Here is a 16,715-nt window from a genome sequence, read left to right as displayed (position 1 = left end):
TGATCTCTGAAGAGCAATCTGCTGAATTTTCTATTTTAAATGCACCCTTTCATTATACCATTTACCACTCTGAATATGGGAAATAAGTGTCTGTTACTACCGGCTTTCTTTTTTCCAGGGGTGACAGATTTAATTCTTTTTAAAGACGTGTCTCAACAATTGTATTTTTGTTTGTGGTTTTTTTTCTGGAATAAGACATTTGAAATGTATGTTTGTGTAATGAAAGTATTATCTTTATCTCATTAAAGAGTGCATTACTGTCTCTAAGCTTTATAATATCCCATATTCTAGGTTTTCCTATTACATTCTTAGTCCAAAAGAGCTCATTTTTCATTCTGCTAATCTTTGTTCTTCTTTGCAGTGTGCAGAGTCATAAACCTCATGTTTAAAATATACATGCAACCATTTTGTAGAAAAATAATCATTTTTATTAATTCAAGAGAGTTCATATAGAATTTATACCAATCTTTGTCTCAAAGTTTCAATCAGAAGTGACCTCAGTGAAAGCGGTCAGAAACATTATTTATTGCTATGGGTGGAACTAAGAATCATTAACTAGTACACATTTAGAAGCAATGCGTGTTTATTTTGTTCTTTGGTTAAGTATTGTTTCTACACCATTTCATACATGTCTAAGAACAGGGATAATAAATTTTGATAAGAAAGTTTGAAAATGTTTTTTAAGCTAAGACTGATTTTACATCATTTTCACTGTTATAAATTCTTATGTTTAGGCCAGAGATATAAAAAGGCAGAAGTTATTTAAAAAAATAGTTTTCAACTCCTATCTAACAATATGGTGAGATCCAAAACTTTCAAAGTCTTTATGTTGTTAGTCAATGCTCTGGTTTCCAAAGTCAGCGTCAACTCATCATATCTAAACTGCTTGCTTCCGTAGCCCCTTCACAGCGCAGGGCATCAGCCATGTCTCTTCGAAAGACCGACATGTTCTGGGTGAATCTGGGCACGAGAAAACCCCAAATCTTTGGTTAAACCAGACCTCTGATTTATGGATTTATTTAGATTTAAACAATAGGAAAAACATTAAAAATGCTCAGATAAAATCTCTAGGTGTCCTAATAATTAGTCTTACAACATAATAACAACTAGCCAGCAGCATTAAAAACATTATATGTAGACAGCCTGTAAGCTCAGACCATTAGGAGCATGAACTGCTTATGAATGGTAAATTCAGCCAGCCAGGAAATCAAATCAGGAAAGCTCCTTTGAATCCCATGCTGCTTATGGGAAAAATGCCCTCAACCATCCCCCAAAACCTTGACAAATGAATGACTTTGTGCCAACATGCTCCGAAAGTCATTGAGTTCAGACTATTTCAGACCTAGTGTCCTTTCTTGATAGTGAAGGCAGAGTACAACCTGTGTCTCAGCAGAACAGGACACAGTTACACGTAAGGCAGACCAAATTCGCTTGTTTATCAACGTAGTTGGAACTGTCTCTTTTACCATATTTCCTGGCAAGTTTAAGGCAGAGGTGGGCCAGAATTGGAATCTCATATCTGAACCACTTTTCATATGATATGTATACTATAAGGCCTATTTTCTGGTACTGATTTGTCCAAAAATCATATGAGAACAGATGGTGCAAACTCAATGAATACTGTACAGCTTTTTTGGGGCCCAAATCCCACTAGGACAGCACATGTAATTTCAGCACTATCACAACCTGAAACCGAACCCTTGCCCTCATTCAGCCCTAAAAGCAAGTACAAACCTGATCCAGATCAAATCCACTTCCTCAGTCTGTCTTTATTTAAAACACAGTGTAGCATTGCCATTTATCACATTTCACATACGTATTTTCAGCAGCAGAAATTAAATGTTTTGTTTCTAATTTAAAATATTAGGCACAATCCTGATCTTAGATGTGCCCCCAAATATAGGGCCCTTCCTCCTTTTTTAAATGCTGCAGCTGCATTGATTGCAGCTGAAACATTCTTTGCTTGGAGGCTGTCAAATCTCACAGGCTCAGTAAGGTCAGATTAAGGAAGATGTCCAAGGAACACCAATTGTGAATTACGGTTTAAGGCCCCGATCCTGCAAAGGGCTCTGTGTAGATGACGTTTGCAAAGCCAATGGGATTCCAGGTGGGTCTAAGATCCCTAGAAAGGATTGGGGCTGATATCCCTTCCTATTCATGCTCTTCATAATTCACTGCAGATAGCAGCAGGGTGGTAGGTTAGGGCTTGCTGCGTGTGGTTACAGAGGATGCATTTCAGAATGTTTCTGTGCATACTTCTTTACTTTTGTGTTTATTTCTTTGCTAATGAAAACTGATTTCTGCTCACATTTGAACATTCCAAATTAAAATAAACTAGTAAAATAGACTTTTCTAGGAAGTTACAAGACACTTAAAAGAGCCCAAAATAACCTCTGAAAATAGGACTGCCTAGGTCAGGGGTGGCCAACCTGAGCCTGAGAAGGAGCCAGAATTTAACAATGTACATTGCCAAAGAGCCACAGTAATACGTCAGCAGCCCCTCAACAGTTCCCCCACCCCCCACGCCTCCTACCCACCGGCAGCGCCTCCCTCTCCCTCCCCCACCTCCCAGTCAGCTGTTTCGTGGCATGCAGGAGGCTCAGGGGGATGGGGGGGAGAGGGAGGAGCGAGGGCACGGGAAGGGGTGGAGTGGGGGCACGGCCTGTGGCAGAGCCAGGGGTTGAGCAGTGAGCACCCCCAGGCACACTGGAAAGTTGGCATCAGTAGCTCCAGCCCTAGAGTCGGTGCCTATAAAAGAAGCCGCATATTAACTTCTGAAGAGCCGCATGTGGCTCCGGAGCCACAGGTTGGCCACCCCTGGCCTGGGTATAAGACATGTTGCTTGTTCATATTATGGCTGCCTAAAAGCCATCCCAGGAAGCTGGGAGAGAAGATCACTCATTTGATGTATCGTTCCTTTAACGATTCTAGATAATACCTGTTCACATGACCCCCAAGTGAGCAGTCTACATATCTCTAGCTGCAGCTACTAAGACTTCCCAGAAGACCACCCAACCTTTGGAGTTTAGAATACTCCACAGACACCGTACGTTGCAATTCTATTTTAAGAGGCTGTGTGTGTTTGAACTTAGGGCTTATGCAAGTTAGGTGATGATAGCCCTCAAGACTGAAGTCTTGGTCATCCACAGAACAGAGACAGCATGGGTAGCTGCAGCACAAGCTTCTCCCACTGACCCCAGCCAATGCACCTAAGTGTTAGCGTGGAGGTGAAAGGGGAGTTCAGCCCCTTTGTCCATATGACATGTCAATGGCAAACCTCATGGTATACGACATACCTTTTAAACTCTAAATACTCCAGGGGACATAGCCCTTAATTTGGGCATTTTTGGTGATGAGATGCGAACGCTAATCTGTTTTTCCAAGCAGCTATGTGGACTCAAAGACGGTAGTCGTTTGCTATATCAATTTAAAGTCAGATAGTGTTCAGGTTAAATGCTACAGTGGCCCATAAGAAGTCCAATGGCTGGATATTAAACTAGACAAATTCAGATGAGAAATAAAGCACCATTTCTTTATTAAACAGTGATGGGGGATTAGCTATTGGAACACACTACTAAGGGAAGTGGTGGATTCTCGATGTCTTCAGATCAAGACTTGATGCCCTTCTGCAAGTTATGCTTTAGTCAAACACAAGTTACTGGGCTCAATGGAGGGGTAATTGAGTGAAATTCTCTAGCCTGCGAGATACAGGAGGTCAGACTAAATGAGCCAATGGCCCCTTCTGGCCTTACAAATCTATGAATCTATATGAGTAAAGTAGCTCAGTGCTAACTGTACACCAGAATATGGGAGTCCCATAACATTTCACACCTGAGTCATGGACATGATTTGATAAGATTGACACCTAGTCTGTGGTTGTTCGATGGGTGACTCTACTGTTTAATGGCTGAGGTTGGTTGTGGGACCTTAACTGTATTTCTGTACTTTTAAAACCTTTCAAGTATAACTTTAATTTTAAATTTCCAGGCCAACATTGTTTATTTCCTTAGAAAATATTATCTCAAGGGTTCTTCCCTTTAAGTAACTGACAGATATGGAGTTAAGGCTTGAACTATCTACCTATAAATAAATACTCTGGGAATTTCTTTAGTTGTTAAAAACACTGGTGGGATTGTTCAGTCACAGAAATCCCCATGGAGCTTACAAACTGTGCAGAGATGGATCTCTATCCTCCCCAGACTGTCTGCCACCATTACCTCTTATGGTTTCCTCCTTCCTGGTTCCCACATGGCTCCCCACTACATGGAGAAAGCTGCATATGAGGCATGTTAAGTGGACTTATTTCATGGAATAAGTGTGGTCACTACACTACTAGGTGGGACCCCTTCCATCTCCACACTGCCCGCTCTCAACTGGTTCCCTCCATTGCCATTATCCACAGTGGGGTCATGTGGAGTTTATAAACTTAGTATCAGGGATATAAGGAAATGATCATCTCTGCAGAGACCATAATGTGTTCAAAAATGTATTTTAACAGCTAAATAATTTCAAAAGCAACCCTCTTCCACCTAAAAATAGCCCAAGGCACCAGTCCTAGAGTAAAACAACAGATTAAAACCCATCTGGGGGTTCTAAACCAAACTGTTTTGGAGTTTTGACAAGTCAACATTTCTCAGAAAACAATGGAGAAATGGAATCATCTAATTGTTTTAACTTTCCCCACTCCCAAATGTCTTGTCCAGTTTGTCTCAAGCTTTCCAGGAAATTCTACCATGGTATAAATCACGTTAAGATTTTGGTTTGGTGGAGTAAAGGTGAGGGGAGGTGAAAACACAGTTGGTAACAGACAACTAGTGTGAACCTCAAATGCAGTCAACTTCTATTGCTCTTGTTTTAAACTAACCCAATTTTTTTACAGCGAGGGTGAAAGTGAGTAAATTGCCAATCTTGGTCTTCTAAAAAAAACCAAACAAAAAACAGCTCAGTAGTGTTACAGTTAGCTGGTATGAGGATCCAACTGACCCTCTCCCATTTCTGTCTTTTTACAGTTCATAGTTACATCCTTACGTCTGCAGGGGCTAGGGTCAGTCAAAGCAGCAGCACTTAGAGTAGCAGACGCTGCAGAAGCCATCGTAGTTCTGCAGCACCCAAGAGCATCAGACTGGTTTTTGTTGGAGAGACCATATGTTGGAGAAAGGGAGACCTATGCTCCTCCCAAGAAAATGGGGTAGTTTTTTTCAGTGGGGAGGTGGTGGCCAAAAAGAGAAAGGAGCACTCATTTCCTGGCAGGCCCTGCCTTTGAGACTATCCTAAATAAATACATATTTAAAAGCAACTAAATAGATAATTATCAAATGCTCTGGCTCCAACTAGTAAGTCTAAGGGAGGATTATTGGGTAGGACATAACCTTACTTTTAAAGGAAGCTAACAAACTCCACTGTAGTTGCAGGTTAGCCCAGAATACTCTGTTATGTTATTCTCCGGTTGAGTGTTTTATTTGGCTTTAATCAGTAGAGAACACTTTGGGTGTTGTGAGCTTACCTGTCTCTGTTCTTTACCAAAAGGTTTTGTTCCACTCCTTCCATTAGGTTCCTAAAGCACTGGTCAAGGACCTCTCGTTTGTTGTCAGGCTGGCTGGTTATCAAGCTTGCTCTTAATTCACTGAAGTACTGTGATCAAAAGGCAGAAAATACTTAGGAAACAAACTTTGGAAGTGAAAAGCAGAGGTTGCTCACCTGTAATCAGAACCCTAAATGAGCTCTGTGCATTCGTACTCTTGAGATGCGCCGATGGTGCAGCATGAACTGCTGGAACGTATTAACACCAGTGCCTGTTGGAGTGCTCTTGAGCACCAAGCAGCTCACAATGTTTGGAGTAAGAGGTTCATAGAATCATAGAATATCAGGGTCGGAAGGGACCTCAGGAGGTTGTCTAGTCCAACCCCCTGCTCAAAGCAAGACCAATCCCCAATTTTTGCCCCAGATCCCTAAATGGCCCCCTCAAGGACTGAACTCACAACCCTGGGTTTAGCAGGCCAATGCTCAAACCACTGAGCTATCCCTCCCCCCAGCATGGTGAACTGGCTGCCTCAGGTCTTTTGACTGGTTCCTTAGGTCCTAAGTTGAAATTAGGACACCCAGGAAGAGGGACGGTGTGTGGAGAGTGTGGATATGTAGAGTCCATCTTGAAGAACTCCAGTTACAGCTGAACAGCCTTTATTTCTTTGTCAGATGGCTCCTACCCATTCCCACTCTTGGGAGTCCGGCCAGAAGCACTCCTCCCTCTGGACAGTGGGATGAGACGGCCTCTGACATATAGACTGTAATGCTTCTTTACTGGACCAGGCGTCTGACCTCGATGCTAGATCTAAGCAATAATGGTTTGTGGAAAGTATGAATTGGGCGATAGGTGGCAGCTCTACAAGTTTTTAATATGGGAATATGTGTAATACAGGCCACGGAAGTGCCTTCACTCTAGGCGAGGGTGCTCTAAGCCTTTCTGGAAGAGGAACAGAAGTGTGTTCATAACACTCTTCAATACGGAGGCCAACCCACTTGAAAATGTTATGTGATGCCATTACCTGACCTGTACTTTCCCCCCATAAGAGATAAACAGTCTATATGATTTTCTGCATATCTCTTTAAATAGAAGCCATCCAAGGTGTGCAGCCTAGCTTCTCCTGAGTAAGAGTGAGGCCTAAGGAAAAACACTGGCAAGTTTATGAACTGGTTAAGATGGAATTTTGTTACCATCACTTTATCTTTGTGAAGGATTGTAAGAGTGGGGGTCCGCCATGAAAGCCTACAGCTCACTCACTTTTCTAGCAGATGGAATAGCTACAGAAAAGGATATCTTAATCAAGAGATGAAACGGGGAACAGTCTCCCATGCGTTTGAAGAGAGACTCCATGAGCTAAGTAAGTACTACACTGAAGGCCAAGTTCTAAAACTGTCAAAGTCCTATGGCACATGCTGTCAAGTGGAGAGAGTGTGTGTCCCAAAGTAGGAAATATTGCTTCCACCTGTAAAGTACAATTCTGGCTCCAGTTAAGGAGGCCAACAACTGTGCTGGGCTTTTTAACCCCCTTGGGGGCTGGAGCTGAGGCTGAATTCCCAGCACTTACGGATCCCTGGTGCTTCAGAACTGGAAGGTTTAACTCTAATACTTCTAGCACTAGCATAACTTGGAGGCTATTCTGATGCACCTTTCTGATCCTGGGAGTGAAGAAGCTGCATATGGAGCAATAAGAACGCAAATAACCTTCCCCAAGCAGGCCAAACAACACACATGGATGTTGAAAACAGGAAAAATGGCAGGACAAGTAGCGCACCTTTGAACCCAGATTTGTTTTCAAATTCCATAATATTGGAACAAAAGACTGGTGCCAGAGCAGTAAGATCCTTAGTACAAAACAAAACAAACCAAAACAAGAAAAGAAGAAGAAGAAAAATAAAAAAAAACACCAACTAACTAAAACCTAGCTAAACAAAAAGATGATTGCACTGGCCATGATCCATTCTGATGAATCTGGGTCCCAGGACCACTGAGGCTGCTGGTCTATCTGCTCCCATGGTTGAAAGGAAGCAGGGTGATTGATGCTTCCTGCCACTCTTCCATAGTCGCACCCTCTGAACATTCAGAGTCAGGAAAGGTAGTAGTTGTCAGAACACTTCAAAGGGTACCGCTGCTGGAAGATAGGTTTCACAGTCCAAGCTGTACCATTGGTGTGTCCCAGCAGAAGCCACTGGAAGATTTTAGGGCCAAATTTTCAAAACCTGGCCACAAATAACTGCTGATGAAATTTAGGTCATTTAGGCATCATGCACAAGATCTAGACTGCACCCCCAAAATTGAAGGTGCATAAAGAGAGGCCTGGATAATGCTAGGCTGAAAATCAGGCCTTTGCAATCCCCAATGTGAATTTTAAAAAGCACCTATCCCAAGCTCTAGGGGCTTATACAGATACTGAAAACGTGCAGAAAGCCAGAATGAAATGGCTTTCTCATTGGTCAACCCCCAAAATTAAAAATATGAATTGCCCAACAAACCTATAGCCTCCCTCAACCTGCCTGCCAACAAAAGGCCGAGAAAACAGAAGAGCCTTGCAGCAAGGCCTTAATATTACAGATCTGGGCTCTGTCAGCCCAATGGGAGAATAGGAAGGGCAAGAATCTTAAAAGGCAATGTTGTTTAATGCCATGTCAGGAAATGCCTTGACATCAGCCCCCTCCCTTTAAAACCAGAGAGACGTTAGCTTGAGCATCTCCACTGACCACAATGGCAACAGTCTTATGCATGGTGAGGAGCTCTTCGGCAGGTAGCCAGCTCCCAAACTGTATAGGGCCTTATAGTTTAAAGCCAACAGACAGTCAGGGCAGATGATGAAGAACATGGCCTAGCCCCAAGATGGCAGAGAGATGGATAATTCTAGCACAGCCCACAACCCAACGAAAAGCCAAGATTGTCCATGAGTTGGTTTCTTGAGCAGTGGCTTCTCCAGAGCTTCCTTAGAGAGAGCTGCCATGAAGGAAGGCACTCAAAGTGAACAAAACGTGGACAAGGATACATTTTTTCATAAAAATTGCCTTCATCAATAGTTTGACAGTTAACTGCAAAACTTCCTCCACTGATAAGTTTGTCTATGGGCTGCTACCTGCCAGGAGCTGATCCGAGATCCCAAGTAGTCCTGAAAGGGTTTCTAAGCACCTTCTGCAATGGCATCTCTTTTGCTAGCAGCCACGTTTGCCCGGATTCCCATGCCTTCTTCTCCACTAACCTGGTAATCGTTTGGTTGGAGGGCAATAGTTGCTTCAGTGTCCTAATACAGAAGGGATTTCCTGCAGCTCTGCCTGCCACTGTGGGCCAGTTTCCCTTTGCTGGTGTAACCCAGCTTGTGTACTCCTGCTGGCAGTTAATGGAGTGGTGAAGTAGTGCCAGAAGCACCTGCAACCCCCCCCGTACTGTGAGTAGGGTGACTCAGGAGGGGTGGTGACAAGAACGGATTCAGCATCCTTCCAGTGTAGCTTCTGCTGATGATGCGTCTATGAAACCCCAAGTGCAACTGCTGCTGGGGCACAGCTATTCTTGCAGGCACAGGCACATGCAAATTGCACTGGTCTGCACCCATGAGGCATATCTTCCTCTTACATGTGAGCTGAATTATGGATGGACAAGATACCACTAAAACAAGTGAGGAGACCACCAAGCAGCAAAAGTACAGTATGAGTAACCATTATGGTTGCTGGTGGCAGGAAATGTAGCTACAGAGATTATGTCTTGAATTAAGGGAATCTATTTACCAGCAGTTGGCTGGAATGAATTAAAAACAGTCACTTCTGCAGTCATGCAAGCATGTTTCAGACCTTTCCTGTGGCCCTGCAGAATAAGGCATTGAAGTGTATGGGGTGGAAAGAGGCAATCCAACGGGGCCTTCACGCCTCATTTATTCTCAGAGCTAAGCCTTCCAGGGAAGTGACCCAGGTAGGTGACATTCCCCTTCCCCACCCTTACAAAAGAGATTGTGCCATAGCTCAATTGGTGCTAAGTAAGGGTGCATGTACACACACATTTCTGACAAACAAAGCCCATGATCATTAGAACTAGTCTAATTTAAGTAGAAAGAGAATACTCTGCTGCCACATATTTATTTCTTAGGGTTCACCACTGCACAGTTTTATCTTCAAGTGAAATATTTAATTTCTTCTTACATTAAAGTGGCTAACAGTAAAAGCACATAATTAATATGTAGTCACGCTAATATTTAAATGCTATAAATCAGAGGCATTATATAAACAAAAGTGTCATCTTGAACAAGATTGGGAATGCACAAAACTACTTATTTCCCACTTTTATAATGATGCAGTGACTCAGAGCACATAGAAAATGATTAGTTTTCCTCCCAAAGTAGGAAATATTGCTTCCATCTGTAAAGTATAATATTGTGATGTCATAAACTTTTTCTAAACACTGAATTTGCCCTTATTCCCTCTCAATCATTTTAAAAGAACTGCTCTCTCTTATAGAGCTTGGATTTAAATCACAATAACACACCAAGAAGATGAATGACAGTGCTATTGGATATGGCTAAAATTGGATCCTTCAGCACAGGTGAATGATGAGACAGCGCTTCTCTTTTTGATATATTTTCTTCTTCTATTAGTTTCCCTCCATGGTTGGGATTTCAGTTTGAATTTTAATGTATGCGGCTGCCGCTAATCTTAGTGTCTTATTTTTTCCTAGCACTATCTTATTGTATAGACAATTCATTCTCCAAAGCAGTAATACACTGACACTTGTGACTGCCCAAGAGATAAAGCAATTCTGAATAAAGTAAGATCCTGCTCTGAAGTATGGAGAATACTATAGGTCAATATCTTCTGAAACAATGTGTTGCCATACACAGCAAATCGCACAAGTTTAGACAAACTCACATTAATTTACTGAAATTGTTTCCTTTTCAGACTATTATATTAAGCCACTAAGGCAGTGGTGGGCAACCTGCAGCACGTCAGGGTAATCCACTGGCAGGCCGCAAGGCAGTTTGTTTACATTTGCAGAGCTGCCCGCAGCTCCCAGTGGCCAATCCCTGTGGCCAATGGGAGCTGCGGGAAGCACCGACCAGCACATCCCTACAGCCCATGCCGCCTCCCGTAGCTCCCATTGGCCAGGAATGGCAAATCGCAGCCACTGGGAGCTGTGGGCAGCCATGCAAATGTAAACAGACTGTCGGCGGCCCGCCAGCGGATTACTGCGCCAGGCTGTGTGCAGCCTGCAGGTTGCCCACCATTGCACTAAGGCGACATGCTGAGTGTATCCTAATATAGACAGTTTCAGATCTTACGGAAGGGATGAGCGGAAGAATGTTCCCTTGGTTAGATAATCTGCCTTGGAAGCAGACACTCAAGATTTTAGTAAATATGAGATATGGGCAAAGCTCACAAGGTTCAGATAAATCCCTCAAAGACCAGCTGCTTCTCTGAACCTTTCTGGCAGAGAAACTGGGTTAGAACTCTTGTCTTTCTTGCAAGATTTCCATTACATCCTTGTTTGGGCTAAGTGGTACGTAAGAAGAAAAGGAGTACTTGTAGCACCTTAGAGACTAACCAATTTATTTGAGCATAAGCTTTCGTGAGCTACAGCTCACTTCATCGGATGCATACTGTGGAAAGTACAGAAGATCTTTTTATACACACAAACCATGAAAAAATGGGTGTTTACCACTACAAAAGGTTTTCTCTCCCCCCACCCCACTCTCCTGCTGGTAATAGCTTATCTAAAGCGATCACTCTCCTTGCAATGTGTATGATAATCAAGGTGGGCCATTTCCAGCACAAATCCAGGGTTTAACAAGAACGTCTGAAGGGGAGGGAGGGGTAGAAAAAAACAAGGGGAAATAGGTTACCTTGCATAATGACTTAGCCACTCCCAGTCTCTATTCAAGCCTAAGTTAATAGTATCCAATTTGCAAATGAATTCCAATTCAACAGTCTCTCGCTGGAGTCTGGTTTTGAAGTTTTTCTGTTGTAATATCGCAACTTTCATGTCTGTAATCGTGTGACCAGAGAGATTGAAGTGTTCTTCAATATATCACATTGGTGGATGTGCAGGTGAACAAGCCTCTGATAGTGTGGCTGATGTTATTAGGCCCTGTGATGGTGTCCCCTAAATAGATATGTGGGCACAGTTGGCAACGGGCTTTGTTGCAAGGATAGGTTCCTGGGTTAGTGGTTCTGTTGTGTGGCATGCGGTTGCTGGTGAGTATTTGCTTCAGGTTGGGGGGCTGTCAACTGTGCCCACATATCTATTTAGGGGACACCATCACAGGGCCTAATAACATCAGCCACACTATCAGAGGCTCGTTCACCTGCACATCCACCAATGTGATATATGCCATCATGTGCCAGCAATGCCCCTCTGCCATGTACATTGGTCAAACTGGACAGTCTCTACATAAAAGAATAAATGGACACAAATCAGATGTCAAGAATTATATCATTCATAAACCAGTCGGAGAACGCTTCAATCTCTCTGGTCACGCGATTACAGACATGAAAGTTGCGATATTACAACAGAAAAACTTCAAAACCAGACTCCAGCGAGAGACCGTTGAATTGGAATTTATTTGCAAATTGGATACTATTAACTTAGGCTTGAATAGAGACTGGGAGTGGCTAAGTCATTATGCAAGGTAACCTATTTCCCCTTGTTTTTTCTACCCCTCCCTTCCCTTCAGACGTTCTTGTTAAACCCTGGATTTGTGCTGGAAATGGCCCACCTTGATTATCATACACATTGCAAGGAGAGTGATTACTTTAGATAAGCTATTACCAACAGGAGAGTGGGTTTGTGGGGGGGGGGGAGATGGGGGGTGGGGAGAAAACCTGGATTTGTGCTGGAAATGGCCCAACTTGATTATCATACACATTGTAAGGAGAGTGATCGCTTTAGATAAGCTATTACCAGCAGGAGAGTGGGGTGGGGGGAGAGAAAACCTTTTGTAGTGGTAAACACCCATTTTTTCATGGTTTGTGTGTATAAAAAGATCTTCTGTACTTTCAACAGTATGCATCCGATGAAGTGAGCTGTAGCTCATGAAAGCTTATGCTCAAATAAATTGGATAGTCTCTAAGGTGCCACAAGTACTCCTTTTCTTTTTGCGAATACAGACTAACACGGCTGTTACTCTGAAACCTGGTACATAAGAGTACTTGTGTTTGCAGGGTTTCTACATCTGGCTGGACCCTGGAAGATCAGAGTTGCAGAAATTAACAAAAAGGTTAATTGTACTTTTGTGACCCGCAGGTTGGGCTTGAGTTGTTGGTGAAGGTGTGGCTGGATTTTTCTATTACATAAATTAGGTCATTCACCCTCACTGAGAGCAGCTCTCCAGCACTTATAAAGCATCTGTGCCGGATACTCTCCTCCACCCCCTGACATGGGTAGAAGGGAACAAGACAGCAAGGAAAAGAGGTGGGGAATTTGAAAGGGTGGCCAATAGCTCTGTGCCATGTTCCCTATCCCTGAATGCATGGGCTCTCTCTGCAAGATCTGAGGGGGTGAGAACAGGAGAGCACCTGCCCTTCCTTGCCAGAGGCTACCGGGGAGGTGTGTGAAGCTGAAGAAAAGTAGGCAATAGCAGCATCACTCCAAAGTGAGCCTTACTGTCAGGGATGGGGTGGCTGGAGAGCATCATGAGGGCCAAGGTTCTGCTGTTGGGCTGTTCTCTGCTTTCCTTTCGATAACTGGTATGTGTGGTATTTGTAGGCTGGGCATGAAGGAGAAAATATGGCTCCAAATCTCTCCAGTGAAACTTGGGTGATACTTTGAGTAATGTTTCCACTGGTTAGGAAAACCTACAGGAGGGGTCACAGAAATCTATGAGATTGTGAGGACTAGAAACCGTGGCTTTATATTTATCCTAGTCTAATGCCCAGTGCAAGGATTGGCAGTCTTGTAAGTGACTTCTAGTTTTCAATTATCTAAAAAGTGGTGTGCATTAAGGGTCAGACATGGCAAAGAACATTTTAGTTTGTTAAAGTCTTGAAATCTTTGTAAGTCTATGAGCAAATGCAACTTTATGTTCAGTAAGGTACAAGTTAATTACTGAGCAAATACAGTGAATACAAAGAGCAAACATGACAAAATCTGAACACTCTTCTGTTTTATAGCTAGCATCCCCTAAAACTGTGCTTAAAGGGACAATGCCAGCTTGTTTAGTCACCCAAATATAGGTTTTGTTACTGATCAACACCACCAGGTTTGGCAATGCATAGTATTAACAGGGATGTTTAAAATTATCAGCAAAAATAATTTTGCTGAAAATTTTCAGTTTTGTTTTTGCCTGGAGTCAAAACATTTCCAGCACCATTCACAACACAAATGCTACTGCACTGGACTAGTGCATGAGAAGCAGCAACTGATTAAAAATTGACTAGCTGAGGGAAATGCAAAAAGTAAACAAACAGCATACATTGTGAAAATTAATTAAATTTAAAAAATTCAGTTTCAACACCAAAAATGAGATTTAATAGTATTTAACTTAAGCTTCCCAGCAGAGGATTTTATTTCAACCATCTCGGCAGACACAACAGTGAGCATGTGCAGAATGAATCTGGTAGCATTTCTGCAACACTTACCTTCTCATTGAGAAGTATAAGCCCTAGCAGTGGTCTGGACACAGACCACTGGTTTCTGCAATCCTCAAAAATGATGGTGTTCATCAGAATCGACATCATCTGAAAGAAAATGCATTTATTTTGCATTAGTTTGTATATTTTGTCCTATAACGTGTGATTTGGTCCCAAGGATTTTAATTAATGACTGCCCAGAAAAATAAATGATCCCTTTTCAAACAATGTTGAACTCCTCCTTGGCATCATGTGTGTGCCCAAATACGTTATATCCTTTTCTACACAACTCACTCTTGTATAATTATTCCCATACCCAACAGATGCCATTATCAGTAGAAAGTTCTAGAAAAATGGCACCCAAGGTTTGTTTAAAGAAAAAACTAACCAGAAAACGGACTACATCATGACTTGACATTTATCCCTGTTCAGACAGCTGGGATGATTTGTTATCAGATGCAGACCTCACTACAGTGACCCGTGCCTTTGCCCCCTTGAGGATGGATCACTTCAGTGTGTTCTGTCTAGTGCTGATCTTTACCACTACTCATACACTTCAGATGATGTAAAAAATGGCTACCTAAAAATCACATCTATGCTTAGTAATCTGCACTAGTTCCAAATTCATTTTCAGATGCCACTCAAAGTGCTGCTTTTAACCTTAAATTGGATGGGTCCCTGTTACCTCAGAGACCACCCCTTTTCTTGTGGGATACTTCAGTATTTGTGATCAGCTGGGGCACCTGAGTTGAGAGCTCCCTACTTTTGTGAAGGCAAAAGCAAAGACAGAGAGCTTGTCTACAGGAATATTTAGTTTGCAGCCAGCTGGGGTGTAAATCTCTCCCCCACTAGGTTGCTGCACACTAACTGTCCATGTGGACACTGCTGACATGCATTAACAGTTCTTTATTGTGCTTTGATCTAGTCTCATTTCAAAGTGGGCGAGATCAAAGGCCACTCAAACTTTTAGTGTGTCAGCAGGATTCAAACAGCTTCTAAGTGTGCAGCAGGTTACTGAAGGGTAGATTTACACCCCAGCTTGCCGTGAAATAAATGTTCATGTAGACAAGCCCTAAATCAAGAGACTTAGGTACTGTTCCCAACTCTGCCACTTATTTGGCATGTGAACTTCAGCAAGTCATTTCGCCCCTTTGCCTCAGTTTCCCCTTCTGTATAAAGGAGATAATGATATTTACCCACCTTTGTAAAGCACTTGGACATCTAGGAATATAAAGCACTAGGTATTATTACTATTAATCCAGGAAGGGTTGGAGGCAGGGCATTCACAATGTGGGGGTCTCAGTTATGGAATTAATTGTCCCCATTGGTTTGCCGGAGCCACAAGTGGCTTCTCTTCAGGTAACAATACAAGGCTTATTAGCTCTCCTAGGCTTTTTCCAAGTTTGGCTGCAAAGCCTATTACAACTCCCAGGCTTTTGCTGGGAGGGATGGGGTTCTGTTTCGGGGGAGGAGGTATCTGGGAAAGCCTTATTGTTGGGTATTGAGTTATCATTGTTATTTGTAGCTTTTGTAGAGATTGTATGTGCACCCAGTGCATTGGATGAGCCTGAGTTTAATAAAACAAAATGAATAAAATAAGCAAAGAAACCATTTGATGATAAAATGCCCTACGATCTTCTGGAAACACATTAGAGCCCAAAATGCTAAGGGGCACAACACACATGAATCTAAAAAGTGTCTGGTTGGGATTAGACAGAGTGAAAATTTGTAAAATGCCACCAACAAAGAACTTGACTCACATTTGTAAAATATCTACTAGCCCTAAAACCAAATACACACAGAGAATGTGGAAAATCATTAAATCATTTCTTCTAGGCCAATGAGTAGCTATGAGCTGAGTCCCCAGAGAACTACCACACTGCAAACCAGCCTGTAATAACTGACCAAGGCTAAGTCAAACAACATGTTTCATTAAATGAAAAAAGATGAATCCCAGTACTACAAATCACTTGGAACAAGTAGATAGCCAAAAATTATTTGAAATTTTGATGCTAGGAGCACAAGGTGCGGCGTGGGAAAGGCTAATCCGTCACTTTGCTTTCCCATAACATGCATATGTCAAGCTACTTTTCAATTACCCAGGATAAAGACAATAGTTCAATTAATGCAAACACTAAAAACCACTGGGGAAGTAATGACAGGAACTTCGTTGATCCTGAAACATGAACAGCAGCAATAATAATTCCTCATAACTCTATGGCATCTTTCATCAGGGGATCTTAAAGCAAGCACTTGAAAATACAAGGGAAATCTTTCGGAGGCAAAATGGAATCACCCAAGTCTGCATTCAGCCAGGATATCAAGATTGATACACCCCTACTTTTTAGGAAAAGGGGCCACTGGATATGTAATGGTTGCAAGTACAGTAGCCAGGCTTTTAGTATTTAGCCTAATTCGAAAGATGGAACCTTCTTGAGCAGAATTTACCCTACTACCAATCCTGGGGCAATCGTTCAATACTGACTGAGAGGGAAGAGTGCCATCTACTAAATCTCCAAAACCATATCATATAACACATGAGCATTTCTTTGAGATTTCAAGTCCCAATCTATGTTGGTACAAAAATAATAAAGCAGGAAGGCAAAATGCACACCCTAGTGAAGCTC

At 42.4% G+C, this 16,715-nt stretch overlaps 1 protein-coding gene across 3 annotated transcripts in view; it reads right to left on the bottom strand.

Moving 5' to 3' along the window:
• Nucleotides 1-565: 565 nt before the first annotated feature.
• The window catches only part of RANBP17 (RAN binding protein 17), a 280,499-nt gene continuing 264,349 nt past the window's right edge, over nucleotides 566-16,715 (bottom strand). For all 3 annotated transcript variants that reach the window (XM_048862507.2, XM_075131375.1, XM_048862508.2), the window contains 3 exons: nucleotides 14,098-14,196; nucleotides 5,504-5,631; nucleotides 566-960 (listed from right to left, as the gene is read on the bottom strand). In XM_048862507.2, the coding sequence (XP_048718464.1) occupies nucleotides 864-960; nucleotides 5,504-5,631; nucleotides 14,098-14,196 (324 nt within the window). In that variant the 3' untranslated portion in view covers nucleotides 566-863. The remainder of the gene's footprint in view (nucleotides 961-5,503; nucleotides 5,632-14,097; nucleotides 14,197-16,715) is intronic.

The sequence above is a fragment of the Caretta caretta genome, chromosome 8 (genome assembly GCF_965140235.1).
Source record: "Caretta caretta isolate rCarCar2 chromosome 8, rCarCar1.hap1, whole genome shotgun sequence".
NCBI lineage: Eukaryota > Metazoa > Chordata > Testudines > Cheloniidae > Caretta > Caretta caretta.
Note: the sequence above shows the minus strand (reverse complement) of the source record. Positions and strands in the feature narration are given on the sequence as shown.